Consider the following 12,824-nt stretch of genomic DNA (forward strand, 5'->3'; position numbering starts at 1 on the left):
GTGGCCATCACGAAACACTCCTCTATGTATTTCTTACGAACTCTTGGCTCTTACGTATAAAATTGAGGCTGTAACTAAGTTTTGATGTTTACATAGACAAAATCAAGAGCAGAAATTAAAAACCATTGAAAGTCCGGTGTCATTTAATTACAAGCATGGAATCTGTACGTTCTGAAGTCTAAATATAGCAGTCACACATAACGGAGAAATAGGAGCACCAACTTTTATGAGGGTTTATATGTGTACTGAATTTTGTTCGATTTCAGGCAGTAGTTTTTGGGTTACAGCTGTCACTAAAACCGGTAAACTTACAAACACACAACAGACAAACCGAGATTCTCCGAAAAGTTGATAATGGAATCAACTCTTTCCAAACCGTGTAAATCTTCCGAAGTTCGGAACTTTTCAAGAGTCCAATCCTTTTTTGCTTTCTCCTATATCTAATATATAGAAGAAAGTATTGGATTCGTGCAAATTTTCAAATTTCGAATTTTGACGGATTCGAACGTTTTGAGGTGTGCTGAGTCCATTTCGACCATTTTTGGAAAATGTATATGCGTGTGTGTGTGTCACACCAGTTTTTTGTGGCCACTCTACAGCAAAATCTACCGCATGAAATCGAACGAAATTTGGTATATATATATATATATATATATATATATATATATATATATATATATATATATATATATATATATATATATGTGCCCCTATGTGAACTTGTGCCCATTGGTTTTTAGCGCGAATTCCTTCAAGGGAGGTGGAGCAATGGGACGTTTTTTGAGTTATGCGTGCCTGCTATTCCTCAGGAAGTAACCGGAGGAATCAAACAATTTTTGGTCCATACGTTACCCTTGACAGGTACAGGTGCTGATTCAATTTTGGTGTCAATAGCTCAAACGGGGATGGAGCAATAGAACGTTTTTTGTCGTCAATTGTGACTGCTATATCTCAAGAAATAATAAACGTAATCAAACAAAAATTTATCGACAAGTAGCCCTTAGAAGGTATACGAAATGATTGTATTTTGATGTCAGCAGCTGAATAAGGGGTGCCGCAATCGAACGTTCTTTTTTTTTTCATTGTGTGTGCTATATCTCCAGAATTAATGCTACGTTCTGGATGAAATTTGGAAAAAATATGAAACCATATGTAAACAGGCCTTGGTTCAATTTTGGCGCCAATCGCTCCATGAAGGACTGATTTTTTTTATTTGTGTGAATAGCAATAGCTTTATTGCAACAATAAGAAAGAAAAATCGTAATAGGCTGTCGTCTTCGTATATATCGTGATTTTAATTGCATGGAAATGATCGGAAACATTATCTCAAGTATTTAAATTTTTTAACTGTTGCCATATTGTGTTTGTTAACAAATAAATATGTTTAATTATATCAAGCAAGGTTTTTAAAATAATTTTCAGTTTTCATTCTTTGCTTTGGAGATAAATCAGGAATTGGGATGGTCGTCAAGTTTTGGCATGTGTAATTTTGTTTTTGTTGGGAATATTGCTTCTTCGTTAAGCATGGGGAGGGATCAGAATTATAAGAAAGATATAGAAGAAAGTTTCGTGATAGCTAAAACATACTAATTTTTATCTATATTAGATGTAGAAGAAAGAAAGCCGCCCACACACCTTTCTAGTGGTCAGAGTCGTGTGACTGTGATAGGGAGGTCCCGGGTTCGATCCGCGGCTCGGGCATGGATGTATTTTCTCACTCCTGTCCTTGTCCTTTCTTTGTGTGAATGTGGTGTTATGCTGTGAACGGTTGTCTACCGTGTAAACGGGTCCTTATGGCATGTGTGTACTGTGGAAGACGGTACAGTTGGAAAAGTAAAACAGCGCACCCCCCCCCGCCCCCCCAAATTGCCAACCTGAGTGGCACATGACAACAACAACAACAGAAGAAAGAAAAAATGAATGAAAGCAATAGTAAAGTTTGTTGCTTTTAAAGTTACAAAATTAATTTCCTGGTTGATATAAAGTAAGCATTGAATTGTTGATAATGGACTTTTCAAATTTGATACACTTTGAAAATAATCCAGAGTTTCGAAGATTTCCCAGATTTAAGTAATCGGTTTTAAAACCTGTCTTCCAAATTTACACTATTTTCATATATGCGTAAAAAAAATGTTGCGGATTTTGTATGCATATGCAAACCTGCTGAATTCAAACGTTTTTTTTTTTTTTTGGCAACCTAAGATTCGCTAGTTTTTATGGAAGTATTGCAAGCTCTTGACATTTTCTTCATCTATGAAAGTAAATCAATGTGAAATGTTGTATTTCCTCTTTATTTTGAATTTATTTTAAACAGTTTAGAAGCATTGACCAATGTAACCCTGCAGTCAATGTTAACGTTATCCTGTACAAGTTCTGTAAAATTTTAAGTCCTTACTAAATGCTTTCGTTACTTAATTATATTAAAACCATTAATGAAAAATTTGCAGCAAAATATTTCTCATTAAATATTATTGCGAAATTTAAATGTTATAAAAATTATGTCGGTAGTTTAAAAACCAAATTTTTTTTTTACAGAAATTTGGACTTTAATCTTATCAGAACCATTGAAGGAAGAGCGTTTGAAGGGTCAGAGATTGCAAAATTGTAAGTATTACATTTTCCTGTAAAACTGTTGAAAATATTATGCCTGTTATTTCAAAACCGAAGTCGTATAATTGTTGGTGTATCTACTACAGTATGTTCAAATGGCATTTGAATACAATAACTACTTTTCGGGTTCATGGGCAGTAGTTAAATCAAATTGTTTCATAAATTCGTCGAAAACCAACTTTCATGTTTTGAAAGACAAAAAAAAAATATCTGAGAAATACTCTACGTTCTCTTTCATGTTTACATTAAATTAAGAATACTTGGAAGATTTGACTCGGTTTCATTTAATACTCACTTACATCAAACAAGTGCAGGTTTTCCCCTATATTAGGGTAGCCTGATCAGTGAATGAACATCAACTACTGAATTAATAGTTTTCTTTTAGCAAAACTTGGTTTCGAAATTCTTTTTATCGATGACGTGGCAACAGTAGTTTCCTTCTACTTGATTCCAAAAGGAAAATGTTGCATTCGTTTAACGTTTATGGGAAGGGTTCATTTTCTGGTTTGGTGCACTTTGTTTCATTCCCCCCTCCTCTCCCCCGGTTCAAAATAAATAAATAAATGAATAAAAAAGTTTACAAATAGTCCCACGATTTTTTAAAAAATATCTATGGGTCTTCGTTATTTTTTTTAAATGTATACAGTGCCGGCAAAAAAATCTTTACATTTGGTTGGCAATTTAAATTTCACATGCAACTTCTTTTTATGATTTTACTTGCATGTTCCCTAGTGATGTGGCCGAATACCGAGTAATCGGCCAGATTGTGGCCGAAAATTCGGTAATCGGCAATTCACACGGGAGCATGCCTAGTAAAATCATGATAAGAAAAAGTTATATAAAATTTTTAATTGCCAACCAAATGTAAAGATTTTTTTACCGGCCCTGTACAACTTATGTAGAATTTATTTTTATATTTTCGGGAAAGTATCTCTTATACCCACGGAAATATAAGCATTTCTTCCAAAAATACGATTTTTTTTAAAGGTTTTTGGCTCATAACACGCGGTGTTTTCCGACAAACGTTACTAAACTTTCAGAATATTTGACAGCATACAAGAGAAACATAATAATAATAATATTTGAAGTAAAAATATTGAAAATTTGATGAAATATGAACGTTCAAAGCAATTTAATTTTCACTGCGCATGCGCGAAAGATAGCAATTTATATCCTTTATATCCAAAGCCCAGATACATTCTACACCTCGTGATAAAATTCCATCTCGATATCTTAAAAATTCAAAAAGTTATAAGCGATCTAATGAGCCGAATTTCAATAATTTTTTCGTAGGTGACGTCTCGTGAGGGATCGTTCGCAAATAATCTGTTTTTATCATGAATAACTCTGCAACGATAGCAGGAAAGTGTTGCCAGTTTGTGAACAACCCCTTACAACTCGTCGCCTATTCAAGAATTATTGAAATTCGGCTCATTAGATCGCTGATAACTTTTTGGATTTTTAAGATATCGAGCTGGAATTTCATCACGAGGTGTAGGATCTATATGGACTTTGGATTATAAAGGTTATAAATTGATATTTTTCACGCACGCGCAGTAAAGTTTCAACTGCTTTAAACGTTCATATTTCAACAAAATTTTAAAATTTTAATTTCAAATTTTAATACTACGTTTTCTTGTATGCTGTCAAATATTCTGAAAGTTTAGTAACAGTTGGCGGAAAACTGCGCGCCATGAGCCGAAAACCTTAAAATAATGTTTTCATTTTCGTAAGAAATGCTTATATCTCCGTGGGTATAAGAGATACTTTCACAAAAATATAATATTAAATTCTAGATAATTTGTACAGAGCTGGAAAAAAAAACACGTTTGCTTAGCAATTAAAAACTTTACATAACTCTTTCTTGTCATGATTTTACTTGGCATGCTCCCTTGTGAATTGGCCGAATACCAAATATTCGGCCACAATCTGGCCGAATATTCGGTATTTGGCTAAATAACTAGAGAGCATGCCAAATAAAATCATGACAAGAAATTTGCATGTGAAGTTTTTAATTGCCTTCTAAATGTAAAGACTTTTTTTGCCGGCACTGTAGAAATTACACCTATCTCAATGCCGGCTACCCTACCTCTTGATTTTATTGAAACTAAAATAAAGTAAATAATGGAGTTTTAAAAACTCGGAGATTTAACCTTCAATATTTTTTTCCGTTTTTCAAAAACGGTTGTGGTAAATTAGGACTTATCAACAACATCAGTCGTTAGATTAAACCGTTCAATGATCCAGAAGCTAGTAGTAACAATTTAATACTGTTTATAGACTATCTTTTTTTTTTTTCGGAAAGTAACAAATTTAGTTTTCATGGGCTACGTATTTTTTCTGGAAACCGGATCTAAGTCAGTTTCTGCCATAAATAAGTTTATTTAGCTTTCGGAATTTTTCAGATCGTCGTGAGGCCATATGATTTTTTTTTTAATATGCTGTCAGCTGAAGATTTAAAAAAAAAAAAAAGAAAAAAAAAAAGAAAAGAAAAAGAAACATTAATTTGAAATTTGACATCTTGAATTCAAATTATGCTTTTCGCAATCACGAGTGTGTGTATGTAGGCGTGTGTGTTTGTGTGTGGGGGTATGTGTGTTTGTGTGTACGGGGTATGTGCATGTGTGTGTAGGCATGTGTGTTTGTCTCTGTGCTGGCATAAGTGTGTGGGTAGTTGTGTGTATGAATGTGTGTGTGGGGGGTATGTGTATGTGTGTGTAGGCATATGTGTTCTGTGTGCAGGCATGAATGTGTGGGTAGTTGTGTATATGTGTGTGTGTATGTTTTGTGTGTGTGTGTGTGCGTGCGTGTGTGTGCGTGCGTGTGTATGTCGTTGTGTATGTATGCGCGTGTGTGTAGGACATGGACGCAACCTGGAGACGGCTTTCGCTATAGGAGCAGCATCGTGAGGACCCGGTCGACGGTGATGGTGCGGAGGGTGGCGGTGGGAAAATAAAATGATAGGACGCCAAAAACAGTCAAATGAAAGCAACAAGCAATCGTGATTGCTCAAAAATACTGAACTTAGGATTGAAGAATTGAAAGTTTCAACAATATCATTTCTCTTTACAGATTTTATTGCAATATAATTTCTGAAATGTTCTTTTTAGTCTTTGTTGGAAAGCAAGATTTTGATAGTATTTTCTTAGTCCTTTGGAATATCATATAATATTCTTCCAAATGGCACTTGCAGAATAGTTTAGTAAGAATGTCTAGGGCTTCATTTCTTTCTTTCTTTAAAATATCCACAGTCATCTTTTTCTAATGCTTTTCTATTTTTGATTACTTTTATTGCCGTGGTAGCTATTGCAATATTTTCTGTTCAATATCACTGGTATAACGTTATTTGTATTCAATTCGCTAGGTAAATCATTTTTTTTTCGAAGATCTATAGAACTTTGACGAAAAATTTTCTGTTTCCTTTAGAACTTTACATTTGTTCGGATTGATTTTTTCCACTTTTCGTCTTGAAAACTGATTTTTCTGTCTACCTAGCATCAAATTTCCTTCTTCAAAATTTTACTTTATTCTACGACTTGCTGGATCCTATTGCAATCAAATTTCCTGGCGTCTACAACAATTTTTAATCTTTAGAGTGTTGCATAGCTCAAAAACCTTTTCAAGAATATTTTCCTTGTTACATTCCCCCGCTCCATTTCTCTAAAGGCTGTCGAGTTTGTTCTGAAATTTTCTTGATAGGTTAATTCTTAAGCAATATGCTCTGCAAGTCATACTCTAGGATAAAAGTGTCGCATATAAGGCACCTTTTGTTTTTTAACCCCCGACAAACAATGGAAGAGGGTTATAAGTTTGACGTGTCTGTGTATCTGTGAATCTGTGTGTCTGTCTGTGGCACTCTAGCACCTAAACGGATGGACTGATTTTGAAAAAAAAAATTGTTCGAAAGGAGACTTCATCGAGAGTGTTCTTAGCTAGGTTGCATCTTTGGATGACATTAATTAATAAAGATATTAATTAAAAACCTTTAAAAGGTTTTTCGCGATTTTTGCAGTGAAAACATAGTTGAAAATTAAAAAATTTAATACCAAAATAAAGAAAAAAAAAATTCCACGTCTGATAGAATCTGTTTGGATTTTTTATGTTTCACAGAATTCGAATTAGTATAACAATTTTTTAAGCAGATTTTAATAACGGCTTAGCCTTTTTTTTTTACGCGATTGAGAACTGGATTCATTGTTGGACGACAAGGAAATTAAAAGCAATGACTTAAAATTTTTATCTCTTGCCAGTTTGTATTTAACAGCAAATAAAGTACTTGACATTGATTTTCAATATTATAAGGCTTTTAAAATTATTTTCAACTTTCCCTCTTGATTTTACAGTTACGACTCAGTTGGGAGTTTTTAAAATTTTTAATTTTATCGTTATATTACTTGAAACTTATGTGAAAAGGAAAATACAATTGAATGCGGCGAGTAATAATATTCAGGGTTCTAGGGGAAGAATCATATTAGTAGTTTGAACACACGGAAAACAAATATTTGGACTATAATTTTAATTTTGAATAAAAATCCACAAAAGTTTTTTTTCAACCGCACTTCATAGAGTACCACAAAAGTAACATTATAAAACGAGTGTTTGGGTTTCACTAGTTAACTACTTGTAGTTCAAACAAATAATATTATTTTTTCGATTAGCAACAGCGAACCTATACGAGCCTAATTGAGACAATTTTGACTGCAAACCTACTGACCACTGCCGGATTGTTTGAAGGTTAGCTTGCGAAATGAACACACACAGTGTCGTTTCCATCGTCACTTAAAATTATACATTCTTCCTTATCCAAAAAAAGAAAAAATAAATAAATAATTTGTATCGCACCGTATTAGGTATTTTGATCGATGTTGTGGCCTACTACATTTTACGCACTTTTCCAATCTAATTATACTTTTAAACGATTAAACATCCAGTACCTCCACAACTCAGACCATTTTTTCTGGTCACAGTACAAAACGTGATCTCAAATCAGGTATGCCAAATTAGGAAGAAGCAGGAACCTGGTGACGTGATCGGTAAGGAGTGGGATTCGTAAACGTAGGATCCTGGGTGCGATTCCAGCCGGTCGAAGATCCCCCGTGTTCATTAATGATTAAGGTGACTGGATCATGCTAAATATGTCCTGGTCACAAAGTCCTCGAAGAGAATCAATACCTCTGGGGGTGCTAGACCAAGGATTGCTCTGTTTCTGATCTGGATTTAAAAAATCAGGTCTGCCTTCAAGGCCCTATCCAACCGGTAAAAGCACAAACAGTGATAGATACGGAGAGCCTTGGAGTGTGATATGGTATATCTGTACCTCAGAGCCACACTGACGTAAGTCCAAAAATTGCGATTTTCAGTTTATTAGTGCAGTGTATGTGGAATCCAATTCCCAATCAAGCCATGTAAAAGTAATTCTAAAAAAAAAAATATTTGAATTTTGACATCTGGAATTCAAACTATGTTTTTCGCAATCACGAGTGTGTGTGTGTGTGTGTGTGTATGCGCGTGTGTGTTTGTGTAGACGCATGTGTGTGGGTGCGTGTGTATGTGAATGTATGTATGCATGTGTGTGCGTGTTGTGTATGCAGTGCTGCTCGTGTACGCGCGTGTGCGTGTAAGCGTTCGTGTGTGTGTGTAGGCGTTCGTGTGTGTGTGTATGTAGGCATGTGTGTTTGTGTCTGTGTGCAGTCATGAGTGTGTGTATGTGTGTAAGAGTGTGTGTAGGTGTGTGTGTGTGTGTGTGTAGGTGTGTGAGTTTGTAGGTGTGTGTATGTATGCGTGTGTGTGTGTAGGATATGGACGCAACCTGGAGACGGTTTTCGCAAGAGGAGCAGCATCGTGAGGAGCCGGTCGACGGCGATGCTGCAGAGGGTGCTGACGAGAAAATAAAATCAGCGTAACGCCAAAAACAGTCAAATGAGAACAATAAGCAATCGTGATTGCTCAAAAAAAAAAAAAAAATCGATTGAAATGGGGGGGTTTCCTTCAGTCAAAAGTACTACTTTTAGTCATGGGAAAACGTTTAGAAACTATGTATTGCTCCATGCAAACTAGACGTAATCAATTTTTATCATCTTTAGAGATATCCGAATATTTCTTCTTCAATTTTTTAAATAACGTTGGAGTAATTTTTGTGCACTTTTCGACATTTCCGAACAGTTTAAATTTTGCTCTTTCATTTCAATTTGTTTCTTGCGTTCTCTTCCTTTTATTTTGCTCGAATTTTCTCTTTAAGTGCGATTGCTAGAATGACAGGTTTTAAACTATTTAGGAGCGGAGTGCTTGCACTTTCGATTTCCGGCTTTAGATGGCCGTCTTTTTTCTAAAAAACGTACCCCTTTTACAATGTCAATTGTCTTAGACTCATCTAATTCAATGAGATTTCTCACGTTTGAAGACTGCTGTGCATTCTCACTATCACAGACTAAATTTATTGTTGAAGTGCTGGGTTTGGTAACAGTTTCATATTTATTGTTTTTACTATCATTTTGGTCATTAATGCACTCATCTCTAACGGATAAAAGACCGGGGCAAAAAGTGATACTGTCACAACGTGCCTCTTTGACTTTGTCACAACTAAGGCCTCTATATATACGAGTCGACGCATCAGCTTAAGATTAGCCGTTTTGGATCGAAGCGCGTGTTTGAGTGGTTGTCTTTCCTGGTGAGTTATCGCGTTTGGTGATTGTTCACTGTGAACAATTATTAGCGGCACGTGAGTTGTTTATTAAATAAATTATTATTTTCGGCAAATTTGGTGAAATCCGAAACTTTTCTGTGGTAACCCTAGCATTGCAACAATGAAAAATCCGATCCCAAATGGCTAAACTTAAACTGATGCGTCGGCCTATCTATATAGCGGCTCTAGTCACAACTAGCCCCGTGTTACGCCATTTTGAACTTTACCCTAAAGAGTTTCCGAAATATTATCATGATCAGCAAATGATATGCCTAGAACAACAGCTCGAAACTAGGTATTTAAATAATGTTAGGAAAGTTTTCACACCTCAGTATCCTTAGTGGCAATGAAAATTCCAACGCAGGTCACAAAATTTACTTTTGCTGTTAAAAACACAATACATATTTTTTTCCTTGAAAACAGTCCAGCGCTTTACTTCTAAACTTACGCAAGGCACTGAGACCATCAATTTGTTTACTCACATGATGCGACAGGCGTTGAAACCATAGACTAATAATAAGAGTAGACCGAGCTATGGCAACCCTTTTGCTGCTCATAAACCAAACCATGTGACTGGTGGATATCCTAGCAACAGCGGGCGTTAATCGTAGCAGACGATCAACGCCAGTGCGAAATAAAATAAATAGAATTGATGGAACACGGAAGAATGATCTTTTATGGAGTCCGATTTGTAAATTTGTTATTCTAAGTTGTAAATATTTTGTTAATATAGTGAGTTTTTCGTTTAGATAGTATTGTGCATTTTCTTTAGTCAATTTCAATAACTTTCTAAGCAATAAAAGATGCAAGCTACCAAGAAGAATCAGCAAACGGTAAGATTTTTACCTACAGTTTCAATTTAAGATACCGATTAGTACATTTTTGCGTTAACGCAAAACGTTTACGCCATTTCGTTCACGCCAACGCTGACAGCTCCAAATGAACTAAAACTTACCGAAAACTGATCAAAAACTATTACTAATGTCAAAATAATGCATAACTAAAAGAAAAACAGTTCAATCTCTGCACCTGGAAGTTTTTTTTAATGAAAACACATTGTCTTAAAATACATGTCGAGTGCCAAACTATAGATAATGCTGCCATCTAGCAACCATGCTGCCAAAGTCTTCGCCAAGCCCTTCCACTAGTCACATGATACATCTATGAACCAATTTTCTTTATCAGCAAGAATGAGAAAGCTCGGTCTACTCTTATTATTAGTCTATGGTTGAAACTTATTGGTTCAGCCGGGAGGCTCGATGGCACTTCTTGCCCCTGGCACAGCTAATCCCAGTCATCCCTAGATACATAAGAACAACGTATTTGGTGATAAAACTTGCATTAAAGTAATATTCTTTTATTTTTGGCAGTACATTTACATGCATACCTTCAAAATAATGGTGGATTTTTTTTCCCCGTCGGGCTAAATGAAAAATAAAATATTTTTCTAATGGGATATTTTCTATGTGTCAATTAAAAATGTGTTTGTTCAAATGAATGAGTAAATTAAAAAAAAAAAGAAAAGAAATTAATTTGAATTTTGACATCTTGAATTCAAATTATGTTTTTCGCAATCACGAGTGTGTGTATGTAGGCGTGTGTGTTTGTGTGTGGGGGTATGTGTTTGTGTGTAGGGGTTATGTGTATGTGTATGTAGGCATGTGTGTTTGTGTCTGTGTGCTGGCATAAGTGTGTGGGTAGTTGTGTGTATGAGTATGTGTGTGGGGGGGTATGTGTTTGTGTCTGTATGCAGGCATGAATGTGTGGGTAGTTGCGTGTGTGTAGGACATGGATGCAACATGGAGACGGCTTTCTCTATAGGAGCAGCATCGTGAGGACCCGATCGACGGTGATAGTGCGGAGGGTGGCGGTGGGAAAATAAAATGATAGGACATCAAAACAGTCAAGTGAGAACACTAAGCAATCGTGATTGCTCAATAAATGAATATTTGATAATGAAATAATGAACGAATAAACTAAATAATAGCTAAGAAAGAAATATGAGTGAATAAAATATTGAATGGATAAGAAAATAAGTGAATGAATGAATAAAAACAAGTGGATTAATTAATAAATGAATATGTAAGTGGTTTAATAAATGGTTGAAAAATTTAACGAAGTGAACTATTTCATTTTGCCCCATCTACTTGCCCTGCATATGCATGACTAATTGTACAAAACATTTCAAATGTGATTAAACTCAATATTAAATAAATACTAAATACTGCATCAAATATTAGTATGTCTCAATTAGTGTTTCAAATGCTATTTGACAAGAACTTTATCATTTAATAATAACAAAAAAAGATTTTTGACTTAATATTACAATGCGAATATCAAATTTTGAAAATGTTCTGTATTATAACATGTTTTGATCCTCAGACGTAGTCCTTTCCTGACTAGAATAAACAAACGTGTGTTACTACATAGTCAAAATATTACCAGATATAAGGAGCTAAAAACTGAGTACAGTCGAGTCCCGACTTACGCGAGAGATGCGTTCCAAGACCCTTCGCGTAAGTTGAAATTTCGCGTTATGGAAAAGGTTATGTGTAAAAACTTTTATAAACATACCCATACGATTAAAGACTTGTAAACACCTCCTCAAACTGTTAAAACCCATTTCTTATAACTATACATTACTGTTTCTTAAATAAAAAAATGAATTTTTATTTATTGTAATTTTTTTTAAAAAACGTTTAATTTAACATAAAAAACTGCTACGATGCACAAAATCAATGATCAATTGGGAGAGAAAGACGTAAAAAAAACCACTACGGGGGTAAGTACATTATGTAGTAAGAAAAACAAATGCACTATAGTTGTGCCAAAGAACATATACTGTACAGTAGGTCCAGTAATGATATTTGTAACTTAAAAAATTACAGATGGTGATGATTTATGCTGCGTGATCAAACCGTTATTCTTATATAATTTTAAGTACACAATACAGTTGCTTCACTAGTTCTTTTGTAACGTTTCCATCTATGGTAACACCCCTCTTCCTGATTTCTTAAGCAATGGAAGAGCAGCTTCCATTTTCACAATTTTTGCATTTTGCTAAGAAACTATTCGGTGAACTTTTACGGATTTCCTTTTCTTGCTTTTTAATCCTAGAAATGGAAAATTCACTCATACCTAATTGTCGTGCTACCTTTCACGCATTTTATACTTGTTCAAGCACATAATCTTTAGCTTTTCTTTAATTATCAGAAACTTTCTCTTTTTCCTTATATCTTCACAAACTTTAAATGAAACAGCGCTTTTAGGTGTCATTATATTTCATCAACTTTTTCCCATATAGAATGAAAAAAATAAATCGAAAATGACGATTAGTTATTTGTATAAGTGGTGTTTAAACTAGTACGCGGTGTGGGAACTTCCACTCTCAGTAATGCCAAAGGGATGAAGGTCCATTCACGAAAAAACCGCGATTCCCTTCGGAAAATTTTCGTGTTGCGGTTGAAGAATTCGCGTTAGGAATAAAATTCTTTACCGGGGAAAAAAATCGCGTTATAGCCATTTCGCGTAA

The 12,824-nt window shown here is 34.9% G+C and overlaps 1 protein-coding gene across 1 annotated transcript in view; it reads left to right on the forward strand.

Moving 5' to 3' along the window:
• LOC129226970 (lutropin-choriogonadotropic hormone receptor-like) overlaps positions 1-12,824 on the forward strand; it is a 50,247-nt gene that overhangs the window by 19,793 nt on the left and 17,630 nt on the right. Inside the window, exon 3 of the mRNA XM_054861598.1 lies at positions 2,536-2,604. Within this exon, the coding sequence (XP_054717573.1) occupies positions 2,536-2,604 (69 nt within the window). The remainder of the gene's footprint in view (positions 1-2,535; positions 2,605-12,824) is intronic.

Source organism: Uloborus diversus, chromosome 7, assembly GCF_026930045.1.
Source record: "Uloborus diversus isolate 005 chromosome 7, Udiv.v.3.1, whole genome shotgun sequence".
NCBI lineage: Eukaryota > Metazoa > Arthropoda > Arachnida > Araneae > Uloboridae > Uloborus > Uloborus diversus.